Source organism: Arabidopsis lyrata, assembly GCF_000004255.2.
Source record: "Arabidopsis lyrata subsp. lyrata unplaced genomic scaffold ARALYscaffold_1, whole genome shotgun sequence".
NCBI classification, from domain to species: Eukaryota; Viridiplantae; Streptophyta; class Magnoliopsida; order Brassicales; family Brassicaceae; genus Arabidopsis; species Arabidopsis lyrata.
The window spans coordinates 29,339,035-29,366,071 of NW_003302555.1; the positions used below are offsets into that span (position 1 = coordinate 29,339,035).

The 27,037-nt window shown below is 37.4% G+C and overlaps 4 protein-coding genes across 11 annotated transcripts; 2 read left to right on the plus strand and 2 right to left on the minus strand.

Moving 5' to 3' along the window:
* Nucleotides 1–157: 157 nt before the first annotated feature.
* LOC9330570 lies at nt 158–2,647 on the minus strand. 4 transcript variants are annotated; one of them, XR_002329311.1, is made up of 7 exons: nt 2,299–2,646; nt 1,997–2,190; nt 1,419–1,740; nt 876–971; nt 714–769; nt 586–637; nt 158–494 (listed from the first exon to the last, which is right to left on the minus strand). XR_002329311.1 is itself a non-coding variant. In XM_021012218.1 (7 exons), the coding sequence occupies exons 1-6, from the start codon at nt 2,392–2,394 to the stop codon at nt 596–598; spliced, it is 774 nt and encodes a 257-aa protein (XP_020867877.1). In that variant the 5' UTR covers nt 2,395–2,645; the 3' UTR covers nt 158–494; nt 586–595. The 4 variants fall into 4 exon arrangements, 3 of the variants coding, with proteins under 3 accessions (XP_020867877.1, XP_020867878.1, XP_020867879.1); XM_021012218.1 differs by having other exon boundaries at nt 746–769; nt 2,299–2,645; XM_021012219.1 differs by having other exon boundaries at nt 158–637; nt 746–769; nt 2,299–2,647.
* Nucleotides 2,648–3,677: 1,030 nt separating this feature from the next.
* LOC9330571 (nuclear pore complex protein NUP214) lies at nt 3,678–12,524 on the minus strand. Of its 2 annotated transcripts, none has more exons than XM_021012102.1 (18): nt 12,093–12,524; nt 11,805–12,013; nt 11,545–11,713; nt 11,288–11,434; nt 10,828–10,949; nt 10,550–10,662; nt 9,982–10,121; nt 9,730–9,895; nt 8,697–9,648; nt 8,377–8,529; nt 8,163–8,220; nt 7,491–7,624; nt 7,277–7,401; nt 6,815–7,157; nt 6,468–6,651; nt 5,713–6,345; nt 4,099–5,604; nt 3,678–3,991 (listed from the first exon to the last, which is right to left on the minus strand). In XM_021012102.1, exons 1-18 carry the CDS (start codon nt 12,280–12,282, stop codon nt 3,864–3,866), a joined length of 5,472 nt encoding a protein of 1,823 aa, XP_020867761.1. In that variant the 5' UTR covers nt 12,283–12,524; the 3' UTR covers nt 3,678–3,863. The 2 variants fall into 2 exon arrangements, with proteins under 2 accessions (XP_020867761.1, XP_002894510.1); XM_002894464.2 differs by having other exon boundaries at nt 4,099–5,610; nt 12,093–12,523.
* Nucleotides 12,525–13,339: 815 nt separating this feature from the next.
* On the plus strand, nt 13,340–14,647 carry LOC9330572. Of its 4 annotated transcripts, XM_002891793.2 has the most exons (4): nt 13,340–13,650; nt 13,741–13,800; nt 13,871–13,933; nt 13,984–14,647. In XM_002891793.2, the coding sequence occupies exons 1-4, from the start codon at nt 13,617–13,619 to the stop codon at nt 14,313–14,315; spliced, it is 489 nt and encodes a 162-aa protein (XP_002891839.1). In that variant the 5' UTR covers nt 13,340–13,616; the 3' UTR covers nt 14,316–14,647. The 4 variants fall into 4 exon arrangements, with proteins under 4 accessions (XP_002891839.1, XP_020870100.1, XP_020870099.1 ...); XM_021014441.1 differs by lacking the exon at nt 13,871–13,933; XM_021014440.1 differs by having other exon boundaries at nt 13,341–13,650; nt 13,741–13,933.
* Nucleotides 14,648–15,514: 867 nt separating this feature from the next.
* On the plus strand, nt 15,515–17,688 carry LOC9327902. The gene is made up of 8 exons (XM_002891794.2): nt 15,515–15,756; nt 15,884–15,980; nt 16,077–16,136; nt 16,314–16,376; nt 16,478–16,678; nt 16,807–16,918; nt 17,008–17,219; nt 17,347–17,688. Exons 1-8 carry the CDS (start codon nt 15,653–15,655, stop codon nt 17,437–17,439), a joined length of 942 nt encoding a protein of 313 aa, XP_002891840.1. The 5' UTR covers nt 15,515–15,652; the 3' UTR covers nt 17,440–17,688.
* The last annotated feature ends 9,349 nt before the right edge of the window (nt 17,689–27,037 follow it).

Sequence of the window (27,037 nt, forward strand, 5' to 3'; positions counted from 1 at the left end):
ATTATTGGATAACTTTGTCCACATGAAAAATTATGAGTTCTATAACCGGAATTTTATGAACGGCTTGTGATGTAGTGACAGTATTATTTTACAAGTTTACTACGAACCATTTGGTTACATGTCCCTGATCTTTTCACTCTATAGCAAGGACGAAACATGTCAACGCCGAAATCTTTTACTATCTCCATTTGCAAACAAAAAGATAAAAAGAAAGTATCTCCATTCCATTTACACGCAAGAAAAAAAAAACTCGGAAAGAATTATATGATGGATGCATCAAGTAGATTCCGACTCTAATCTAAACCATATATGATATATCCCCAAAAATAACAAATTTTCAGACAAAATAAATAATGAAAAGCAAAGTAGAAACAGTGCTTACTTGTCCTCAACATATAGAAGAATCTCATCTTTTGGTAGGTGTTATGTAATCTTCTTGCTCTACTTTGTATAAACACGACGACTCTTCATAATTCTCCCTCGCATATGGAAAACTGACGAATAACATTTTTATCAGCTTCAAAATCCGATAACTAAACCTCAACAGACAACTCGTTTGTTTAGATACCCAAATGGTCACACTACCATTCTTTAATCATATTGAAGCCATCCCCGTTTGCTTCAAGCCCTTCTCTTCCTATAAAAAAAATATTGAAACCAGATTTATCTTTATTATTTGTGATAGCAGTGATCAAGATATAGTGCAATAGTACCAAGAACATATGTCGAATCAATGGAAACTAACCGGTTGCTTCAAGCCCTTCTCTTCCTACATAAAATTGAAACCAGATTTTTCTTATTATTTGTGATAACACAACAGTGACAAGATATAGTGCAATACAACCAAGAACAATGTTGAATCAACGGAGACTAACATCAATTGAATGCAATGATCTGGATATGGGATACTTAGTATGAGAGCCTTCTGCAGCAGATGGTGATCCATTGTTCCCAGCTGAATAATGATTCACCTACAAAGGACACAAGGTTGACAAAATTTGCATTGGCTGAGAAACTTCTTTAATGTTGTTAGATGAAACTTCCCATTATTATCAGTTTATCACTATGTACTGTCTTAAAGTATTTCCTAAAACATCATTGCTAGGGGATCTTGTTCTTTGCATCTCTACCATAGAAAAATAAAGCGTTAAAAGGCAGAGAAGGATCATCACAGTTTCCTTCTAGCTAATTAATCCCAGACTCAGTAGTCAGTAGATTGCATTGCATTCACTACGGGGTCAAACAGTTTAAAACAAGAATTGAGAAACTCTTTCTAGATGGAAGGCTTGGTAGAGTAAACAGGCATGTCGAAATACAGTCTTGAGTGATAAAATTACAAAAACATGAAGTGACCTGAAAACATATAAACTGGAAACAAGGGGAAAGCGAAGAAAGTAGAAATTAGAAAGAAAAAAAACCTGTGGTGAATTTATATTGGTTTGGCTTTCTTCAAATAGAGAGGTGTAGTAGGCTGGGTCGTAGATGGAACCTCCCAAGATTTCTTCAGAACCTGAACATTGTCTAGCTATAGCAGGAGTTGGTGGATTCAAGAAGCTACTTCGTAAATCCGAATCAGTTTCACGAGGAAGTGAAGTGTCCACGATAGAAGCCCCCAGTCTATAAATCTGAAACCATAAGAGCGAGGATGATAGCCTCACAAAGAACCCAATCATCTCCATCGCCATTGTCAGTTTCACTGAAAATATGAAAAACGTTCCATACGTCTCAGCTGAAATGCTCCTGCATCAACAATGGGATGTTTTGTCAATAAAAATGCATCACATGAACAATGTTTCCGATAATGGAATGGAACAAAAATGGAAGGAAAACTTAGAATGATCAATCATTTCAAAGGAATAATGAACCAAAAACAAAGTTGATATCCAATTTTGCTCAGGCAAATAGATTGTGTTGGAAACTAAAGAGAGTGAAGTCTCTTAGAGCAAAGCTTAGTTCCAGATTCATAAGCAAGGTTTTGAATGGTTAAGAGCAATACCAAATCTCTTGGGTGAAAAGTATGAACCATGAGATATCAAGAAGCAGAGCGCAGAAGAGAAGAACCGCGTAGGTGCGGCCGAGACTTTGGCTATTGCTCTCGATTGCAACAAGCGCGAACAACGCAATCGCCAAATTTATCAACAAAACTCCATTGTATAATGCTCCTAACGATCCGATTAATGCGCACCCAATCTGAAACCACCGGAAAATATAATAATCAGCGATGAGACAAATTCAGAGAATCGATGAACCCTAGACCCCAAACAGATTTGAATCAATCGCGGAGAAAGAGATAGAAACCTGAGCGTAAATAAGGAAGACGGCGAGAGATTGGAGCCTAACATAATCGCGAAGCCAAGGCTGAATTCGATCTCGTAAAGAACCACAAAGCATCATAAATCTCGTGGCAACTCCGATGTCCCTTCATAAAAGACAAATTAGTCACGAAGCTTCTTCTATTGTCGAAATTTACCGGCGACACATCACAGATCAACGGAGGGAGAAGAGGAAGAGAACGACGGGGGAGAATTTCGTGAGGAGGGGAAGAGTAAGAGTTTGTTTGGCGGGATCACATCGAATCCAAGATTGAGGCCAAATTAATGTAAAATATATTTCTCCGGTGAAATTAAAAATCTCTCAACGAAATAATTAAATTAAAGAAAAATATTTCAGAGACTGAATAACGCCTCTCTGCTATTCCCACTAGGCCCACTCCTTTTTCTCTTTCTTTTTTCTTTTATACAACTCTCGAAACTGAAAATCACTATTTAATAAGCAAGATGCCAAATATAAAAATTATGTAGATAGGAAAAAGGATAAATACATTTTTAACCTTCAAAATGTTATTGGGTAGCATTTTAAACATTGAAAGATTTTCACTAACACTATAAGCTTCCAAACTAATTTTTCTGTTTGTCCAGCCATAAAAAAAAATGATGGAAAATTTAATTTTTATTTGTTTAATATACATTTATTTAATTTAATTTAAATTTATATTAATTTTATTATTTATTACAATTAATAAAAATCTAAAAAATACAATAAAAAACTTCACATTCTTTGTTTACTCACCGTTCGACCATAAAATTTCAAAATTAAACTTCTGAAACTATATACTTAAGCACAAGAAAAATTTATAGTATAATAATAGAAACTAAATAATGTAGAATATGAAGTACAAGAGAAACTTAAATAGAATAAGAAAAACTAAAGAATATCGAAGTTTAATCAGAAAACAAAGCATTCTCTGTATCGAAGGAATTTACTTTTTTTACTTAATAATCGTAAAATCATAATAAATAATAAAATTAATTAAAATTTAAATCAAATTGAACAAATTTATATTAAACCAAGATAAATTAATTGTTCCATCATATTTTATGGCGGTGCAAACATGAAATCTAGTTTGGAAGTTTAAAATGTTAGTAAAATTATTTTGGTAGTTTATAGTGTTAGTAGAATTCTTTCGAAATTTAAAATGTAACCTAGTGACACTTTGAATGTTAAAAATGTGATTTTCCCAATAAGAAAATATCTTCTCTTAAGTTGTTTATAACAATAATAATAATGAAACCAAATTGGCTTTCTTCTGGAAAGGGATGAAAAAGCTCAACTCTATGATGACGGGAAAATAAAAAAGAGCTGAACTCTATGACCACCATCAAGGCATAAGCCACGTGAGAGAGTTAAGTCATCAATTTACTAAACATTTTGGAGACTAGTTGACTTAAATCCAATTTTAAAGAGTACAAACAAACACACAATATATTTATGTATTGAATTATAGACTATGTCTAGGTAGGTAAGACCAAAATTTCTAGAGACGAGTGAAAGTCTTAAGTAAAAGATAATTGAACATATTGGTTTCATTTTCTCATCTGTGTGAAGAGTTCCGATGGCTTTCCTGTTGCTCCGGAGTTGCCGCCAAAGGCTGAGAATCCACCACCACCTGCTTGGCCTTGCGCTTGGCCGCCGAAACCACCAAAACCACCACCTGTATAATAGTAATACAATCACAACAACATGACAATGGTCAAAATCTATGAGCATTACCCTGTATTTGTAATGTATAGGTCAATCTATGTTTAGATGTAATATTACCTCCTCCTGCTCCGGCGAAACCTCCACTACCCTGAGGAGCAAAGCCTCCGAAACCTCCGGTGCCTGAACCAAGTCCACCAAATCCACCGCCTCCTCCTCCTGGAGCAGCACCAGCAAAGCCTCCACTACCTGAGGCCAAGGCAGCAAAGCCACCAGTGGGAGTAGAAGAAGCACCAGCAAAGCCTCGACCTGCTGAAGCCATGGCGGCAAAGCCACCAGTGGCACTAGAACCAGCAGCAGCAAAACCACCGGATGTTGGTGCATTTGGCAGACCACTTCCTGGGTTAGAGCCACCAAATCCTGTAGGAGAACCAAACGTAGCCCCTGGGAGACCAGCACCAATCTGTCTCGACTGCCCAAAGGAGCCAAGAACCGACCCTAGAGCTTGCTGTCCCCCACCAATCTGTGACGGTTGGCCAAATCCACTCTGAGCAGGTGTCTGCGAAGGTGTTACAGAGAACGCACCAAAACCTGCCGGTTGAGATGGTTGAGGATTTTGAAAGTTGAACGATGCAGGTTTGAATAGCTCGCCACTCGGGACTGTCATATTGAATGGATTACTTGTTGTTGTTGTTGTAGCATTACCGAAGGGACCACCAAATGGATTAGATTTGGGGGCAGCCGGGTTTGGAGTTGACCCAAGCCCGAAACCTCCAAAACTTCCCATACTAAGTTCAGTTGCCTGGCTAGCCTCTGGAGCTTCTTCGTCCATTTCATCTTCCTGTGTATCTACAGTATCTTTTTTCTCACCAAATGGACTCGCCGAAGTTGGTAAGGATGCAGGGAAAGGGACAGGTGTAGACGATTGCTGTTGTGGCTGAGAACTACCTGGCCAGCTGAATGAAGGAGCCGCCATGCTTGCAAGACTAGACTCTGTTCCTGATGAAAATCCAGACAGGAACCCAGATGAACTGACAGGGGTTACTGTAGTCTCCAGGTTTGAAATTTCACTTTTCACCGGCCGTGGCTCATTCTGTGTTTTTGTAGCATTTGCTACAGAATCTACAGTACTTTGCGTACTCAGAATTGATGAACTTTGAACCTCTGGTTTTTTAGGTTCCGAGACTGGCTCTGTAATGGGCACAGCAGAGGACGGGGTGAAAGCTTGAGAAGACTGAAACGCATCAGGAGGGGTTGAAGTAATAGGAGTCGAAGATAAGGAATTTGATGAGAACAAACGACTACTATCTGTTAGGGAACTGGTTGCAGAGGCCTGATCAGATGACACTTGCGACGCTGGAGAAGATAGTGGAAATAATGAAGATTGGCCTGTTGAGGATGAGACCATTTCAGGGGATGATGGAGATAAAGCTGGTAAATTAAAAGAGAAACCAGTTGTGGGACCAGGTGATGGAGAAGGTGTTGACGGAGCTGCTTGACTGAGATCTACATTGGCACTGGTCAACGGTTTACCAAATGGAACATTGAACCCCGTAGCAGAAACTGTAGATGTAGATGCGACTGAAAACGTTTGCATGACTGGTGCTGAGCTAATGGGAATAGATGCTGGAACTGAAATTCATATTAAAGTTGACCAGTGTCAATGACCAGATGTGCCTATAGTTGACTATTATGTGAATCAAACGAAATACACAGAGGTCAGATTAAACATACCTGAATCTTGTGTAGAGGATGACATTGGAGGTGATGATGGTGTAGATAAAGTGGAAGTGGAATCAAGTGGCGTGCTAGACAAAGGTGAAGAAGAAACTGATACCGTTGCAGCAGGAAAAGTAACTTTATCACCATAGATACTGCTACTGGTTTTGAAACCAAACAACGATTTGGAAGGGAAACTAGATGCTGGTCCACCAGAAGACATGGGTGAAAGTTGAGCGCCAAAACCTTTGCTAAATTCATAATCAGATCCTGATGATGTGGTAGAAAGATGCTGCACACTTCCAGCAGCTGTTTCAACAAAAGCATTGGCCTTAGCTTCAGAAAATTTGAATTCTCCAGCCTTCTTTTCTGTCTGTTCAAATACAGTCGAGGCCACTGGTCGTTTCAGAAGAAAATTTGATCCTCCTGGTTGTGAAACTGTCCTTGTATCCTTATTCTGCGACGGGGCAGACTCCTCAGCATAAGAAGTTGTACTGCTAGACTTATTTCCAGACCAATTGAAACTTGGTTTTGAGGCAGAGATTGGAGAGATGGTAAAGGGACTGTTAGATTGGGGCATAGGTGGCCTCGTTTTGAATAGGGTTGATTGAGCTTCAGATGTGTCTTGTTGGAATGATTCCATAATGCCTGCTCAAAGTAACTACACAATCAAACCAGAGAAGTGATAGAGTAGAAATAAAAAAACAAATGAAACACAAAAACATTCTTCGAGATCAAATTAATGCACTCCGCAGTATATCTTAGCTCACCCTTATTTGAGGAGACTACAGGTGATGCATGATTTTTCAGGCGAAGCAGTGATCGCTCTTGTGTATTATTCACAGACCGTAGTCTCTCACTTAAGACAATCTGTTGGTTCATACCCGTCTTCTGTTGCTCCTGCAGAAGCATCCTTTTGACAGTTGTTTTTGGAGGCTCAAAAGCAGCCCAATTCTGTAAACAGATCATAAAAAGTAGAGCCACACGTCAGGATACACCAAAAATAAAAGAAGTGCATAAATTCTTCACAGTTTAATATACTAGAGCATCACAGAACAGAATGATGTGCATATATCGTGAGGGCTACTACTGAGTCAAAGATTTCCTACAAAATTACCCTGTCTAGTGATTCTCTTCTCCTCCTGGCAGTTTCAGGGTCAGAATTTTTCATAGCAGATGACTGACGTTGTCTTGACTGTGCATTTATACTTGCGGGAATAGAAGACAGTAATAGGTTTTTTGCTGAAGATGCATTTTTAGCTTTTACCGCATCTGGTGAGCTGAAAGAAGCATCGTAAGGGATCCCAATTGTCTCAAACAACTCCTGCTTCACATTCTTTTTTACAGGTGAATCGATTTTCAAATATGTCATTTGTTTTGAGAGACACTCAGAGAGTTGCTCAGAAGCTGCCAATTGGGAACTCATTGTGTTATGAAGGCTGTGAAGGGATTGCACACGTCTGCAAAAAGAATCAACCCAATTTGAGTTGCAAAAAAGGGGACGTTATGACCAACTAAAAGAATTTCTTGTGATGGTTTTTTCTTCCTTAAAATATCCACAACTGATCCACAAGAATACCTTGAAGGAGCAGACCTACTTGGCACGCCTCTTCGTGCCACAGGATGTCCACCATCCTCATGGTAGCGATCGAGTTCAAGCCGATTAAAATATCTCTCTAGTTCAATCAGTTGATGAGTCAAATCCTAGAATGAGAAAAGTAGAAGATAAATGACAACAGCGAGCTAAAAGTAGTAACAGATAGGTGAGGGAGATATATCAACGCATGAACAACCTTGTTTAGTTTCATAATATGCTGCCGCTTGGCCTCAAGCTCAGGATTCAACTTCTGGCGGTTCCAAAGTTGCCAGTACTGGTTATCAGCAGTTTGCTTATACATACCTTCCATGTATGTCTTTTTTGCCAAAACTGAAATCCCCACATGAAACAATAATAAAAAACAAAATAACAACCAGTTAATTTGCAGCCTAGATTCCAGTGTAAGATATGAAACAGTATTGAATATAATAAGGAAGACCAAAAGAACGAGAAACAACGTTAGACTAGGGACCTCCAGAGAAACATGTGTAATAAAAATGCAAGGACCTCATCTAAAGCACAAGCTTATGCTAATATCATACTGGAGCTCAAGCTTTTTCACCATCATATACATATATCAGATATGAGACTAGTGTATGTATCGGTATTTGTTCCCTTCTTCTAAACTTCTCAATTTAGGTTGAGAGTTTAAGTCTGGTGGGTTAATGATGTAATGGGGATGAAAGTTAAACTTCCCTCAATTTCTAGATATCACTGACAGTGTTTAGAAGCAACATAAATTTACTACATTCCTAGTTTGCCTATTATGGGCCTCGCGGCTTTAGAATACCTTTTCAAGTAAAACAAAATTCTACCTGCTAACAATATTTTTGTGCTACACATGGGGATGATAAAATAAATAGATCACCTTGAATTGTTTTGTCAAGAAGATGTTGGATCTCTGCTTGCTGCTCGTGAATTGTGCTCTGAAGACCATCAAACCAAATGAGTTAACAATGTAGACGAAGGACCAGAATCACCAACAGTATTTGTTTATTGGAAGGTGGTTTGGTCAAATGTTAAAAGAGGGAATTCAAAATAATATGAACCAATAACAAAATACGTGAACTTTTACATTTTACCTTCCACGTTTGGCACCTGCCAGCAAGACTTTCAAGTCCTTGCTCCAGTTCTTCAACATGGCTTTTCAGTAAAACTTCGCAAGAATCCTTGAAACCACCCGGTCCTTCAATGGACTGTAAAAGTGTATCCATTTCTCTGGCCATCTCATTTATCTGGTACAAGAAAGGAAGAGTCAGTTACACCAATGGTATAAGTCCTGTTAGTAAAATACTACAGCAAGGCATGAATGTGAAACCATGAATGTCGGATGACCCTGTCCTAGAATACATATTATGAAAAAATCATACAAAAATTAATTACTATCATGAGTAAACATTACATTACTGGGTTGCTTTGACATGTTATGCTCAAGTCTCAGAGGTCCAGCACTGAGCGGAGTTTTGTGCTGCTGATGACTAGCCGATTTTTCGAAGGAAGATTTCACCTGTTGTGACAATTGAGAGGCACGGATAGAAGGTATTGGCTCAATTTTCTCCACCCCTTCATTAGTGTCCCAATTTTGGCCTAGCGGAGAACTTAAATTGCTCAGAGCTGATGCTCTACCAGTCTCAACAACTTGAACAGGTGTTTCTTTAGTGCTCATAGGAGGATTCACATAACCAGTTCCAGACTGTACAGATTGCTTATGCTGAGTATCTTTCACAGAAGGAAAGGGACCAGGTACAAAATCTGGAGGTGAGACGCCTTTCCCACTTGACCATGGCTGAGATGACGTATTTAGTGGTGACTGAAAAATTGAGTTCTGCAGGCCAGGAGATCCAAATAAAGCTGGTGTACTCTTTGACTCAACATTGGCCTGCAAATGCATAGACTTGGACTGCGCAGATACATCTTTCTGAAGCTTATCGGAAACAGAGAGGGCAGGACCGAAACCTGAAAATTTGTTGGTGTCATATCCTAAGGACACAGGTGATTGCCCAAAACTTGTTCCGAACTGCCTAGGAATCATGCTTTGTTGACCATCTTCTACTTGTAACGGTTTTTCAGCATATGGTTCTTGCTTCTTCTTGTTGTCTTCAGACACTGAACTTTTTACAGACTCAAATTCCTTACTAAAAATGTTTTCATTTGGGAAACTTTGTTCAGTAGAGAACTTCTCTGCGTTGAGGTGCTTCTGTTCATTTTGTACTGAAACATTCAACTGCTGATGTTCTTCAGGCTCTTCAGAAGATTGTTTAGAAAGGTCATCTTCAATCAAAGGGGTATAAGCATCTTCTATATCAGAAGAAGAGGCCAAATCAGCATCAGATGAAGCTGGGGGTCCTGCAACACTGTCGAGGAACACAATTTGATGTTTTAAGTAATGTTGTCAACAACAATGAGTTAAAACCATTGTGAGAAATAAAGTCTACCTAGCGACATTAAACATGACCAGCTTTCCTTCCAAAGTGAGGCACACAAGAACAAAATATGGCGGGAGTTCTTTAAGTTCATCACTTCCGGAACGGACATTAACAGTCCCTGCAACAGAAACCCTATCGATACAGAGTCCCATGATCGTATTGTCATCGCCATTTTCTGAAAAAACAAATTATCTTCTTTGTATCAAACGTGTAACTGTACGGAAAAATAAACATACAATACAGCAACTCTGGACTGCATACCTTGGAGCCCAATCCTTGGCAAAAAGGTCTCTCGGTCAATATCAACAACGGAAACTGCAGTTTTATTATCACCAGGTGACCAATCCAGCAAAACAATATGCTCATCTATGCTCTTTCTGTTTGCTGTGACCGCCAGTTTGCTGTACGGTGAAAACACAGCAACATTTACCATCTTCACATTGAAAATAGTGGTAGTTTACATAGTCCGTTTATTAATTCATAAAGAGGAAATGCCGGGAACAATTAAACTGATTTTATTGCATCTCCAAACGAAAATGGTAAATATGAAATGAGCTCAAATTTACTTCTAGTATAAAATGATGGGAACTTGTATCATAGTTTGTTGTATTTGAAAACCATTCTCATTAGAACATTCTTGGTAATTTAGTTCTCTTCCAAGTTGGTTACGTATGGGAAAAAAACTTTAAGATCGGATATTAAATCCAGAGTGGGAAAGAATGACAAATGGCTAGCAGTGAGCAAGAAAAGTGGAGTATTTATGAAAGAAAAAAAAAAAACAGAACAAAATGAAAAGAATAGAAAGAACAGTAAAATTAGCCTGACGTACCATTGGTCTATGTAGCTAAAGAGCAAATGAGGTCCAACACCAACTGGAACAATATCATCCATAGAACATGGAAACAAATCGGAGAAGGATAAAGCAACCAGATTGGATGAACCCTGCCAAAAAGTTCAAAAGAATCACAAAATCAGATAAATATATAAGTAAAGTTACAGATCCTATTGTTTTATTCCATCCCAAAAAAGGTGTTATCTCTTAGTAGAAACTAAAAACCAGTATCTACGCCTCAGCACCAAAATCAATGCAAAAGAAATGTTACTCACATCAGAAATCTTCCCATCTGGACTCCTAATAACCTGAACAAGGTAATTTTCTTCCCTGCCATCAATCAGCTGAAAGCATCCGAGAAGGATACAGTTGTTGCGTACCCATCTGATAGAATCAACTGTTGCAGAGTGTTGTTGGTAAACAGTCATTCATTGAGAGGGTTTAATATGAGAGCCATCTATGAAACTTTGCAATGGAAGTGTGCACGGAACTAGGGAAGTTTCAACACCAGTCTAAGAGATACAGAACTATAGGGATTTAACGTAGATATAGATGGGAGATAGAAAGAAACGAGAACTTTCAACAGGATCAATTTGTATATAGCATATCAACGCACCAGAATACAGTACGACTCAGTCCATAAGAAACATATCAAACACCATACAACAACAATGCAACTTGAAACAAAACGGAAAGTACTGATAAGAAATAAGAAGGACAAAACCTGCAACATACCTTTCACTGAACAGTCTTCATCAGAATCACCAATCCAGTCGTCAAATGATAGTGCTATGCACCGCTTCTCGTTAAATTTTGACGATAAAATCCGCAGGCTGTTATCTTGGGCCACAGCGATATAACTCCCTTTTGAACTCCATTCAACTGACAAACAAAACAAAGTTTACAAGTAAATACCTACAGAGTCGATCTTCCATAATTGCCAAAAACATGGTTTTTTGCTGAAGAAATAGCAAAAAAAAATTGAAACAAACCGGCGTCAACAGCATCCATAACATGTCTAGGGGGTGCATTGTCAATTCCATGAAAGAGCTTCCCAGTATTCGAAAGAACAAGATAAGAATGCTTATCTTTCCTTATCCACCGAAAATCCTTAACAAAGCCTGACTCATCAGGTGAATAAGAAAAAGAAGGTTTTGCATCCTGCACCAAAGGAAGAGACAAAGTAAGTAAACTATCAATCAACATAGATTCTACATCATAGCAAAGCAATCCAGCTAGTCGAGCCGTGTACCTTCTTAAGAAGTGAATCCACAGAGAAGAAATGAATATCGGCAGCAACGGTGACAGCCAGAATCGAATCATCCGCCGAGAGAGACAATATACGAACGTCCCCAACAGGAACATCAACGAGGCTCAAATCCTGGATATAAACCTTATCACCGTTCCCGTTACTGTTCTTCGATGCAGAAATTACATCCTTAGTCCTCCCAACAAAAAACCCTAATTTCCACACAGAACGGTCACAATACATAAACAGCACGAGCAAAAACATGTACCATCGCCGATTACGAAAACTAACCGGAGGAATGGGCGACGAAGACGACGCCGTGACGTTCGGAGATAGCGAGAGGCTGTGACGGAGGGTTTTCGATATCGTATTGAGCGTCATCCTCTTTGATACTGATAGGTTCGCCGATCTTCTCGAAGTAGTAATCGTTCGTTGAGATGCGATCTCCTTCCATATCTTCTTCAATCTCAACTTTGCTCATCTTTAAAACTCTTCTCAAGGTTGTTTCAATGGCTGAATCCCAAAGTTTTTGGGCGGGAAGCAGAGAGGACGAAATTCGACAAACGAGGACTCGAGAGTGAGTCTCTCTGATTACAAGTGCCGGTGATATCTGGTCCGATGAGTCGACGACGGCTCAGGGTTTGTTAATTTAAATTAGTATGGGCCGTAATGTGTTAAGGGCCCAATTGGCCCTTATTTGACACACCAGACCGCTTCTCTTAGCTAAACCAGATTCAGCGACAGACCGGTTCTCTTTGCTAAACAAATGAAATCAGAGAAGGATAAAGCAACCAGAGTGGATGATCTCTGTAAAGAAGAAGCTGACGAACGGGATAAGACGAAGACATCCACGAGAATCTACAGTGTTGTTTATATATTGCGTTGTATCTCCTAATATAACATATAAGTGATGTCGGCTCAACTAATATAAAGTTTGTAGGAATGCTTCAAAGGTCAATTCTGAGAACTAAAACTTTGATTTCGATATTTCTTCTTAAATAAAACAACGTAGTTTTCTGTCATCATCTCCGTTGACAATTGGACTCAAGTCACGCTTCAAGTCTCTACAAGACAGTTTGACTTAACTTGAATAATGGCTCACATGGTTTTTTTGCCTTCACGTTAGAAAGACTATATCTCGATCTCATATGTTCTTCAATACTGTTCCAACAATGTATGCACTTTCATATGATTTCTCATCGTTTTGATAAGGTGGTGTTCGGAGCTAATCTGGCTCACCTGTTTGGTGTGATGTTGAGACCAAAGGCTTGGCCTTCCTTCTCTTACCATGCAGAAAACTCTCCCGGTCTGCATCTCACTTCAATGCTTGGCGTTTAGAGATTGCAAAGAAGAAACAACTAGAGGAGATTCACCGATCGCTCAAAGTGTCACCACAAACTTCGTTTTTCCTTCTTCTTGTTTTGTCCTTTTGCTTGTTCTCGTACCCTTTTGTTCTTTTTGGTTTGTTTTGTCTTGTTGTGTTGTATTGGATCCTCTTCGTTAATTTTTAATCCGTGGAAAGAAATGAATTTATATCAGGAATGTAGATACCCATTACAAATTATAAGCTTTAATGAGGATCTCTTGGTAAATTATGATTCTGAATAGTGTATTTTCAAAAAATAATAATAATCATATTTTCGAATTTGTAAACTAATAAAGATACGTTTCCAAAATTCCTGTTTTCTTTTATACGTTTTCGTTTATTAACATATTTTATAAGATTTATTTTCTATACACAACTAGGGTTTTTTGTTCTTTCAACTTTAAAACTCAACTACTTGTCGTTCACATCATATTTTAGACTTGAAGCAGATGGAGCCGTCTGATGTAAAAAGGGAATCTCCTGGTAAGTTTCTTTGCTCAAAACTTTACTTGAGATGATAGACCATGAGTACTTATCTGCAACACTTATCTGTCTTGTTGCCGGAAAATTAAGATGGCCAGGAAGAGGATAATACTGCTGAACTCAGGGGAATCAAGACTGTTGGGGATCCAAGTAAGTCGTAATACTAAACATTTACTCTTGCTACCAAATTTTTTCATACTAATTGATTTTTCTTCTGAAGTTGGACCCGTGGAACTTGTTGTTTTAAAAACTGAAACAAAGAAAAGTGACAACGATGATAAAGGTATATAAAAAAAGAAAAGAAAATTGAAAACATTGTGTTTTTTCGTTTAGGTTCCTCTTCCAAGATAGTGGCAGAGTCAGAATCTAAGTACGAGATGCAGCAGATTCTGAGAGTTAAGTTGGACGACTGCCAAAGGCAACTAAAAATGCTTGAACGCATGATCCCTAAAATTGGTGATTCTGAGAGAAAGAATGCTCTGCAGCTTTATCTGGATGATATGAAACCATCTCTGGAGAGTACAGAAGCTCTCCTAGGGAAGTTTAAGTTCGAAGAAAAAGACTTCTCTAAAATAGTGGAAAATATGAAGAATGTGAAGTCGGCAGTTCTTGATCGTCTTTCCTTCGAGAAGAAGATGATAATACAAGATAAGAGGAAGAAATGAGCCATAAGGTTGGTGGACATTATCTGTTTTGCTTTATCAAGCTTTCTTTGTTTCATTTCCATTTCAAAAATCCTAAGCGCAATATCTACATCATATTCGTTTTGATTTTTGCATTGTGAAGGTTTGTTTTCAAATGTGGTGGATTGTTACATTACTTGAAGAAGTGTATGTGTGCATGTGATAAAAATCCCTTTTAGGTATTATTATCAATTCACTTCTTTGTGTATTGTTTGTCTTTATCGAAAATGTTTGTAGTACCTCTAATAATTGAGAACGTTGAACCTGATCCTTATTGTTTAACTTTGGAATTGAAGTGTTGATTTAGTTTGTCACTGTGTTCTTGTTGAATTTGTGAAGTTTACTGTATTATATATTCTTTGTGACTTCTCTTTGCTGCGACTTGGTAGAAAAGAAAACATAATTGGCTACATGTGTCTAGTTTTCTTTTTCGATTCTTATGAATAGTTTTTGAGTTGGTTATGTCATTATTGTAGTGCTCCGTCTGACAAACCAGACCTTGGAGTCCAATCCTTGGCAAAAAGGTCTCTCGATCAATATTAACAACGAAAACTGCACTTAGATCATGGCAGGTGGTAGTTTACATCGTTTGCTGTAGGATGATAATAGAGAAAATTAAGCAACATTTACCATCTTCAACATTGAAATTAGTGGTAGCTAGTTTACATCATATCGTTTTCTTATAAACTAACTCTATCGTATCTCCAAATGAAAATGGTAAATAATAAATGAGCTCAAATTTACTTCCGGTATAAAATGATGGGACGTGTATGATAGTTGGTTGTCTTTCAAAACCACTAGTACTATATCATTAGAGAACCTTGTTGATAATTTACAACTCTTCACTTTTAAGATCGGGCAGAGTGGGAAAGATTGACAAACGGCTAACAGTGGCAAAGAAAAGTGGAGTATTTATTTGCACCGAAATCCAATGCAAAAGATATGTAACTCACATCAGTGAGTCTCTCTGATTACAAGTAAGTAGTGCCGGTGAGTGATATCTCTGGTTCATGGTTTGTTAATTTATATTGGTATGGGCCGTAATGTGTTAAGGGCCCAATTGGCCCTAATCTTAGCTAAACCAGATTCAGTGTCATTCAATCCGACCGTTAAATGCAGACCGGTTCGCCTACGTAAACCAGATTCGGTTTTGTGGGTTATTAGTCATCAAACGGTGTCGTTTTACTTGTTCTGCCAGATTTGAGAGGATCGGAGATGATTCTGTTCTTGGAGAGTTGTTGTTTTTGAAGGCTGAAGATTTGTTTGAATTCGAGTGGAATCTCTGGATTGATCTCGAATTTCTAGGTCCAACTGTTTTGATGATGAGGATGCGAATCGTTCTAGTGGCGTTGTTGGTAGCTCTTGATTTTGGATTAGCTTCACCTTCTACAGTTCCTGCTTTCCTCTGGTCTCCGCATCTCCAGTTAGGCCTCTCTCTCTCTTCTGATCCTTCTTTTTACCATTTCCGAGGCTTATATGACTAAATTTACCAACTTTCATTGCATTTGTACTCTGGATTTGTGCTTATATGGATAATTGATGAATTCCAGGTCTGCTAATGGTGAAATGGATGTAAATTATCAAGTTATGTCTGCAAAGGATCTAGTAGACTCTGTTTTTACTCAAGGAGGCTGGTCTAATTTTCTGGTATGTTCGTGCTGAGCCCGCAAGCAAAAGTTTTTAACTTTTTACACAATGCAATGGTTTCATTCTCATATCTATTTTACTGTCTCCATTGTTTAGTGCTCGGAGAAAAACCTTCAGCAACCTGTTGATGTTGCACTCGTGTTCATTGGCAGAGAGGTATGAGTTTATGTATTATTGAACTGGCTACTCTATATTTAGGATTTCAGATTGTTGATCTTCAATTTGGGATATGTTGAAGAAACTTGGCCTTAAAAGCATCTATCTTGCTTACTATTTACAAGTCATAAACATTGGCTACTGTGATTTCTACTAAGCACTCTCTTCTGTTTGCAGTTACTGTCTTCAGATGTTTCTTCAAATCGGAACTCGGATCCTGCCCTTGTTAATATTTTGAAGGTAAGTTAGTTTTACTTATATTGTGGAATCATGGATGTGTTACATATTGGCATTCTTAACTCTGCACGATATTTAACATTCAGTTCCTTGTTATTTATCAGAATCTGTATACAGCTTCCAATTTCTCATTGGCATTCCCGTATATTGCTGCACCAGAGGAGGAAAGGATGGAAAATTTGTTGCTTTCAGGGCTTAAAGAAGCTTGTGCTCACAATGTAGGAGTCACCAATGTCGTGTTCTCAGACTCGTGTTTCGTTGAGGATGGAACAATTCAGAAACTATCGAATGTGCAGTCTTTCAAAGTAATCTGTTGTTCTTATGTTTATGCTTTCCCAAATCCCTTGCATTTGGATCAATAATAATAGTTCACATTCTTTTTTACCCACCCTTTCTCTTGAACCTTCTAATTTTACTTCTGTAAAATCGACAGGATCATTTAGTTGCTAGAAAAGAAACGAGAAAAGAAGGAGAAACTGACTTGGTTGTGCTCTGCTCTGGGGGATCTGAATCATCAAGTCAATCTGACCAGTCACATTCAGATCGTAAGTGGACAGATCATGGTTACAGAAGAAGTATAGCATTTTGATACTCGTATTAAGTTAAGTAAGTTTCCTTTTAACCATATATGCAGGTGAAATCATCTCTGAGCTTGTTAGTTCAGTGGAGCAGTCTGAAACTAAATACACAGCTCTATATGTTTCTGATCCTTATTGGTACACTTCATACCAAACTCTCCAAAGGTTTTTGGCTGAAGCCGCTACAGGAAACACCACAGCTGAAGCTACTACAACCTGTGATGAACTCTGCAAATTTAAGTCATCACTCTTGGAGGGTATCTTAGTGGTAAAATCACCATCACTATTAAGCAACTTTGGTCTAATAAACATGCTTTAACGCTTAATGTCTCTAGCTTGAAGCTTGTGATTCCTTATCTAAATAGTCTTTGATAAGGTCTCTTTCTTCTTTTCAGGGAATCGTTTTTCTTCTCATCTTGATAAGTGGACTTTGTTGTATGGCGGGCATCGACACACCGACTAGATTCGAGACTCCTCAAGATTCTTAAAACTCAAGATTGAGCAATCACGCCTCTCTTTCTTTGCGGTTTCTTGTGCTGATTTTTGCATTGTGAAGGTTTGTTTTCAAATGTGGATTGTTACATTACTAGAAGAAGTGTGTGTGCATGTGATAAAAATCCCTTTTTTGTATTATTATCTCTATTCACCTCTTTGTGTATTGTTGTCATTATCGAAAATGTTTGTAGTACTTGTAATAATTGAGAACGTTGAAGAAGACCCAGACTTTTACCAGATTTTTCTGTCTACTGGTTATCAACTGTTTGGGGTTTTTACCTTTTCTTTACCTTCTCCCATCATGTTATTTACTTTTACCATTACCGTTTTTTGTTGGTTATTAGATCATGCAGACACATACATACACCAATATGCATATTATGATGATCCCCACGAGAAATGTATTTATTGTTGCAGAGTCTTAATTATGAAGACCCATATGTCCTGCAAGTTGCGACCCATTATCCATCACTGTTCCTCGCCAACAATCCCAGGCAGTGAAACAAATAACAACACTTTTTGGAGTTATTACAATATGATATGGTATATACAAATGCCTCAAATTAGTTTCTTACCTATCTTATTCCCCACGCTTGTTAGTATTATTCAAATGTGTTGTAGATTTTTTTTGTAAAACTTACCTATTGATCTTGTTAATCTTGAGTTCATCATATTAATTACAAAGTATTTTGGTTATTGGAGCTGAACAAATGGAGATTGATTTTATCCAAAAAACATTATTTGAGATGGACTAGTTTAACAGCTTCTTTCGCATTCGTTATCTGTTAAAAGCTAGTATATGTTCTAGTTGTTGTAACAGATAACGAATGCGAAAGAAGAATCACATGAGAGGGTTTTTGTTTTTTGTTGTAGACTTGTAGTTGAGAGTCTTGAGACACTTGATCTTGTAAAATAGTCAGTCTTATAGTCAGAGCCGGACCAAGACACATTAATATGAGGCATTGCAATGGGGTCCCCATTTTCTAGGAGCCCCACATAAATTTTTTTTTAGGTATATATATATATATATATATATATATTAATTTCTGAGAAAAAGATTTAAGCTGTTTTTTCTTTTCTTTTTCAGAATATTATTGTATTTTGTTTGAAAAACAATAGTTTTGTTTAAATTGGTTTAAGTTAGATCCTTTGGTAGAACTCTGTTTTTAAGACAAGAATACTTTGTTTTCTTATTTTAAACTAGATGTTAACCCGCGGTACACCGCGGGTCTATATTTTTATTAGAAAAATTTATTAAGTTTTGTTTTAAGATACTCTATAGATATATATTATTGTTTTGTTTAATTTAAATGTATAATATACCGTGAGACGAAATTTTATTACAAAAATCGAAATTTTATAGATAGACGTAGTATAAAAACAATAGATTCAATTGTATGATTTTGAATAAGATGCTGATTTAACCCGTTTTATACTGATTTTACTCGCGGTATACCGTATGCTAAATTTTAAATAATAAAATAAGGATTTAATATGTGTTATAGCGATGTATTAGTGATATTTTAAATTTATATTAATATCAATCCTAACCAAACCCGTGTCATACAATTCGTCCCGTAATATTTAAAATATTTTATAAAAAACTCAAAAACCATAGCTAAATGGGCAAACAAAAGCCAAAAAATTTAAATATATCAATTAGAAATATTTGAATTATAAATTTTTGAATTAGAAATTTTTGAATTTAATTAGAAAAGAGTGCTCCATAATTTTAAATCTTACGTATTTAATGTATTTATGAAGATTTGATATTTGAATTTATTTGAGAACATTGCTTATTTTTAGCAATTTCAGAAAAAGACATGGGTTAAAGCTTGAACTGATCCGATAATTAAGGTCTGAATTAATAGTTTTGCACCGGCCTTGTTATTTTATTTGTATTTTCTAATTATTTTATCACTATTCAAACCTTAATGATCCATGTAATTAACACTAACCTATTATTGTTATATAATCACAAATATTAAAAATAATATGTTTAGAACTGCCATGAAAAAAAATTTAAGTATGCAACTTTCATTAGTTCACATAATGAAAAAATAAACACATAGAGTATTAGAACTCATTAACAAAGAATCATGTCTACCAATTTTGTAAAGACCTACAGAACCCAATTTGTTTTTATTCAACTCTCCCATATACCCAAAATGAAAAACTTAGAAACGAAAAGTTCAAACTCAATCATCGGTGGTTTAGCAGATGAAGTCACCGTCGTTAACGGTCACAGTAACGGCTCCGTCGATCTGAGCCTTGTTTCTTCAAAGCTGCAGCAAAACGCATGGATCTACTCTCCGTGTAGCGTATCAAGGAGTTCCCGGCGTGTATTTTGAAGCTACCACTGGAAAAGCATATCCGAAATCTGAAGATATTCGGTGTGATCAATTCGATGTTGCGTTTCAGGCGGTGGAGCTTTGGATCGCCGATCGTCTTGTTTTGCCAATCGAAACCTAAAGAATTACGATCTCCTCCTCGTCACCATCTTCACATCGTCGGCGAGGTTTAGATCCCGGTTCACCACTGTCTCCTAGCTCTTCCCGGAGTCCGTACAGATTGCATCACGTCTGCGATTTCTCATTTTCTATAAAACTGGTGAGTTTTTATTAGACTAATTAATGAAAGGTATTTATAATGTTTTGAGAATACTATAGGGTTTTGGGTGAGTGAGTTCCTAAAATCTTGCTGATCAAGTACACAATATCTTCAAAATCTTTTATTTTTGGAATTGAATAATTTTCTTGCAAATCTCGAAAAAAAAAGAAATATAGGAAAGATAATTATGAGTAATTAGTTGGGATGACAGCCAATGGTAGAGATTTAGAAGGAAAGCGAGAGATTTTTGGCAACAATTTTTGAACGTAACATCTTTGATTTGGGAGAGATTTTTGGAATATGCTTATACCGAAATATATGTGTAATTATCTACATTAATGACGGGTTTTTTTAGATTTCCTTAAATGTCTTATCCAAGATCCGGATATAGTAAAACCGAGTAAAACCCGGATCCAAATTATTAAAAGCAAAAAACCCTGCAAAAATATATATGTAGATTGTTATTTTGATTTTAAATTTATTGCAATTTAAATGGGCAATTGCCTATATTTAATCTGTTATTGTAAAAGAAAAATGACATAGCTTATTATTAGAATATTAAACAAATTTATTAACATAATATATATATATATACTGTTAAAAAAATAAATACGTTTTTTTCTTTATAATTTCATAATATATGTATATATTGTTAAAATCTGGACATTTATTATGAGCATAAATATGAAAACGATTTTCCATTAAAATCGGCTATTTATTAGGGTCATTAATATGAAAGATATTAAGACAACATGACTTCATTTATTAGTTTGAAATTAAGACAACATCCCTTAAATTGCTAATTCAAGATCCGAATAGACTAAAACCCGGGTCAAATCCGGATCCAAAAGAATTAAAGCAAAAAAGTACTATAAAAATGTATATGTAGATGGGGCCCCGAATTTCATTGGTCCGGCTCTGCTTATAGTGAATTGTTATAGAAGAACCAACCTTAAGGTGTAGATATCCTTCAAATGGAGGGACCAAACTTGTAAAAGTGTTTGCATGCATTGTTCTATTTTCTAGTTGCATCAAAAGTCTAAAATGTTTTACTTCCACAAAATTCAGATATTTGTTGTGAACTGTGTCTTTCATTAATAGGATAGGGGATATATATACAAGGATAATAGCAGGATACAGAGAATAAGGTAAAACCTTAATGGGCCATGGACCGGTTATGGAGTCCATCTATATGGTTTATAACACTCCCCCTTGGAAGACATAACCGTGCCCGATACTAAACCGGGATCTCTATAATGCGCTGGAGAATGTTGCCTCATTAAAACCTTACCAGGAAAACCCAGTGGGACAAAACCATGGTGAAGGAAAAAGAGTACAACACGCATTACTCCCCCTGATTTGAGCATCACTGTAGATCCTTAAGTCCGCGCATCCCGATCTGATGAATGAGCTTCCGGAACGTTGAAGTCAGCAATGATTTGGTGAATAGGTCGGCTGAATTCTCACTTGACCGGATCTGTTGAACTTTGACTTGACCGTCCTTCTGTAATTCATGAGTGAATAAGAGCTTTGGCAAAATGTGCTTCGTCCGGTCTCTCTTAGTGTAGCCGTCCTTGAGTTGAGCAATACAGGCTGCGTTGTCTTCAAATATGATGGTCTTTGATGTAGTAGTAGTAGTAGTAGTAGTAGTAGTAGTAGTAGTAGTTGCGCCTTAAGGAAGGCTGCCTACGTACCCTTGGAAGGGATCAAGCCACACGTAGTTCCTATTCATTGACCATGCCATAATCTGATCTTATGAATAACCTGCATCAGCAAATCAAACTAAACCAAAGCAAACTAGACCTTCTTTGGTTAGATCAGTATAGAATAAACCCAAGTAAACAACGCAGGAAGAATAAACTTTAAAATTTAACCAAACCTTCCTTTAAACCTTTCCAGTGCCTTTGGGTTGATCATGAACTAAATTTAGACAGGAGACTCACGGCAAAACAAATGTTTGGTCTAGTGTGTCTAGCCAAATTCATTAGAACTCCTATGGCACTGAGGTATGGCATTTCCGGACTGAATGGATCACTATCCAATTTGAGGCTTCTCACCACCATTGGGCCTGATCAATGGGCGGGCCTGGTCCTTATTAAATTTCCTTGAGTACTCTTTCAGTGTATGCCATTTGATGCACAAGGATTCCATTATTCACGTACTCAGGTTGTTATCCCAAACAGAACTTAATTATTGCCTAGGTCTTTCATTTGAGATTCTTTCTTTAGATATACTCAACTGTTTGAGCGATTATCCAGAGGTTTAAATCATTCATATACACTGCTATGATTACAAATCCTTTGTTTGCAAACTTCTTGATAAAAATACATGGACTGATCGGATCGTTTTTATAGCCTTCTCTGATGAGATATTCGCTTAACCGGTTATACCACATACGTCCGCTTTGTTTCAGTCCATATAAGGATTTGCCCAGCCTTATGCAGTGCTGTTCTCGAAAATCTTTCTTATCTTTGAGCTCAATACCCTCTGGTAATCTCATATATTATCCAGTGGACTTATATAAATATGCAGGCATTACATCCATTAGCCGCAAATCTTTTTCTTTTATATAGCCAGACTTAGCAAAAATTTAAATGTCTTAGCATCCACCACAGGGGAGTATATCTCCTCTATTTCTGGTCTTTGTGTGAATCCTTGTGCGACAAGCCGTGTCTGATATATCACGCTTTCACTATGTTTATTTCACACTATCACAAAGACTCATTTGTCCCACTGGCTTTACATTGAATGGTGTCCTTTGTATTGGACCAAACACATTCTTCTTCTTAATGATTCTTAGCTCCACGTTTTATGGTCTTGTACCATTTTAATCAATCAGGTCTTTGAGTGCACTCTAGTATAGACGTGGGCTCCTGATCCTCATTCATTTCAGTTGCTACCTTGTGCGCAAATATATTATCATTTATGTCGATATTTTTTCGGTTCCATTGTATTCTAGACATGATATAGTTTATAGAGATCTCTTTACACCTTCAGGACCTTGAGGTTTGGCGTCCCAAACCTCATTGATTGGTACCTTAGGGTTATGTCTATTAGCCGGCCATGTCTATGGTTTCTTGAACCTTCTCGGTTTCCCTTGCACCTTTCTTTGATTTCCGAGGGTTCTTGTCTTTGGAACCTTTTGGGTCTACCACGTTTCTTACGTGCTGTAGCCTCTGTAGCAACTTGATTGTGTTCCTTGTGAACATCAATACGTACTGGTGCATTACAAGCTGGTATGTACGATTTTGTTACTCTCTTTGGGTCATTATATGAATCTTGGCAACTGTTTTAGCTAGCTTTTGCAGATATATAGTCTTTTGGATCTCTGATGGAGTCCGAGGATCTTGCCATGTGAAGGATGTTTGATTCCATGTAAGTTCTTTGACCAGCTTGTTAGTCTCTCCACCCAGTGTTGGGAAAACAGATTCATTGAGATGACAATCCTTGTATCTGGCCTTTGGCTCGAGATACTTAATGATGGTGGGAGAATCATTTTTAACGTATATTCCCATCTCCTTTTGAGGTCCCATCATTTGCTCTCTGTGGTGGTGCTATGGGTAAATAGGTGACACACCCAAATGTCTTTAGATGGGAAACGTCTGGCTCATGACCCGTTAGCAATTAGGATGGGGAATATCTATGCTCATTAGATGGCCGAATGCGTATTAGTTCAGCAGCGTGTAAAACTGCATGTCCCCAAGCTGAGACCGGAAGCTGCGACCTCATGAGTAATGGTCGAGCAATTAGTTGAATTCGTTTAATGAGGGATTCAGCTAATCCGTTCTGTGTATGGACATGTGCCACAGGATGTTCCACACTTACCCCATGGCCATACAATAGTCATTAAATGCTTGGGAAGTGAATTCACCAGCATTATCTAAACGTATGGTCTTAAGAGGAAAATCTGGAAAATGGGCTCGCAATCTGATCATTTGGGCCAATAACCTAACAAACGCTTGGTTCCTAGAAGACAATAGGCAAACATGCGACCAGCGGGTCGATACATCGATTAAAACCATGAAGTACCGAAATGTTCCACAAGGTGGATGGATCGGACCACATATGTCTCCTTGAAGTCGTTCTAGAAAATGTAAGGTCTCTTTAGACACTTTGACTGGTGAAGGTCGAGTGATAAGCTTCCCTTGTGAACAGGCTATGCACGTGTGGTGCTTAGGGAAAACTCGGTTTTCTTTAAGGGTGTGCCCTTTAGAACTTTGAATTAATTTACGCATCATATTCGAACTAGGCTGGCCAAGCCGGTCATGCCATTAGTGAATTTCTCAGTAAACCCTTATTTGTTTACTTTATTAGCCTTTATCATATTGACCTTGGCATAGTAAAGATCTATGACGCGGGTATAGTCTCTAAGACCTTCTCATGGTCTTGGGTGCTCTTAGTAATATATGGGAATCCTTTGTTCCCTTCACCCTTAGTTTCAATGTGAAAACCATTCAAACACATTTCTTTGAAACTCAACAAGCCCCCTTGAGCTAGGTGAATATGAAGCATCTGAGGATGCGTGCCCTTGGGAATATGGGCCTACCATGGGCCTGCCCTTAGCCTTCACTAAATTTAGCTATACCCGCAATTTGGCTAATGAACCATGTCTTTAGATATTTCGTTTATTGAATTCTCATAATCATCTATCTCATGGTCGAAATCTTCTTCACCATCGTGATGAACTAAATGAGCTTCTTGATTCTTTTCAAACTCTCTTGATAGAGATCAACGAGATGCTTAGGTGTCCTGCACGTCTTAGTCCAATGGTTTCCCCATTACTCATCAGTGGCAAACAAGTTTATTTGAGTGTTGTGGTTTGGGTATACCGTGGCCTACCTCGATTACGACCAAAGTCGGGTCAGTGGCCTTAACCATATGAATGGTTTCCTTGATCATATAAATTATATTTTCCACTTCTACCACGTTCATTCCATTTACCATGACTGTGGCCATGATACTTATCTCTTTGGACGTGGTTAGACTCTTTAGTCTCTTTAGGCTCTTTAGGCTCTTTAGGCTCTTCAGCCCAACGGGCTTCTGATAATGGGGTAGGACCAGGAGGTCTCATTTCACTATTTATAACTCATTGTTTTGCTCAGCAAGTAGCATATCAGAATCAATGTTCTCATCACGGTTTCTCCAAAGCCTCACTCCTTAGCACTCTCTACAGAGGAGTCCTCCCCAAAAACAAGAGTTTAGACTTGCATATGTGGTAAAAACCTTTTTCACGATATTGTTGCTGAGGCAATATATTGTTTGTGTGAAAGGTCAAGAATCCTTTCTCTAGCAAGTCATTCTCAGTAACTTCCTCATCACGGAATCTCAGTATTGACACTATTTTAAATAGTGCTGAGTTATACTCATTCATGGATTTGAATTCCTGGAATCTGAGATTCTTTCGATCGAATCGGGCTTTTGGGTAATAGCACCGTCCTGAGGTCCAGAGGATTCTTAATATTGAGGTACTGATTTTGAGACTCTCATTGAGGTGATGGCGTATGTTAGTAATCGCCTTATATCTTTCTCTTCTGGTGACATTGTTTTCTTCCACAATAGATTCACCAAGCCCCTTTTTCCTTTAGGATAATCTCAGTGTCCAAAGCCCATTGTAAATAATTGTCACGAGAGGCATTGAGTGCCGTGTATTCATAATAGTTGATTTCTGACATCTATAATATATAGAGTTAAATGAGAACTCATGTAATCGGTTAGACCAAGTCATGCGGTTTTTAAGACCGAGCCATGCTTGTCTTCAGCAAGTGTTTTCTACACAATCATGTTATATATATATGGATGAAATCAACCCTAGAAGATTGATCTAGTATGCAACAAAAAACAACCAAACAATCGGATCATACTAGATTAGGATATTATGATTTCGCGGTTAAGTTTTAGGGTTTTAGCATCCACGATTTATAGTACTAGGGTTTTTTCTAGGGTTTCGGTTTTATGTATGGAACTTTCTATTTATGGAAATTTTATATTTATGGAAACTTTCTATTTCTGGAAACTTTCCTTATATGGGAAACTTGATCTTAAACCGTGACTTAGGGTTTATTAAACCGGTTTAACCTAGGATTTAGGGTTTTGGTTTACTTTCGGTTTAACCTAGGATTTATATTAAAACATTCAATCTATCATGCTATTAAACATCTTTCCATTCACTAACTTCTCAATTAATTCTCCAATCATAAATCAAATCACATGTGCCAATTTTCATACAAATTTTATCTTATCAAACTTTAATTGGATTATGTATATAAAGCATAATAAATAGCACTTATCTTAATTGGATAAGAAAGAGAGACCCGAGATCTAATACGGAGATTGGAAACAGTTATGTCTCTTAGCTGGTTGGGACCTCCTACAAAATCTCAATATATATAATCCTGATTCCTGAGAAACTCAAAATTTTGCTCATGGAAACATGGCTATTACATTAGTAAAAAAAAAAAAAATAGGGTTTCTGTAATATAATGCATAAACAGTTCAGAATCAATAACATATAATCCGTGCATAAATCGTACAAAAATATAGACAGGATTGATAATAAATAATCCATGCAAAATTTGTGCAAATCTACAGACATAATTGACAACAGATAATCTGTGCAAAATTCGTGCAGAAATACAGATAAAATTGATAACATATAATCCGTGCAAAATTCGTGCAAAACTACAGACAGAATTAACAACAGATAATCTGTGCAAAATTCGTGCAGAAATACAGACAAAATTGATAACATATAATACGTGCAAAATTCGTGCAAAACTACAGACAGAATAGATAACAGATCATCTGTGCAAAGTTCGTGCAGAAATACAGACAGGATTGATAACAGATAATCCGTGCAAAATTTGTGCAGAAACAAATATGAACAGAAAACTTATCTCGATAGAGTTTAGAATTTTGTTTGCAGAGACGGCTAGGGTTTTGGTTTTGGTTTTTGTGAGAGAGATTTAGGGTTTCGGAATTTTT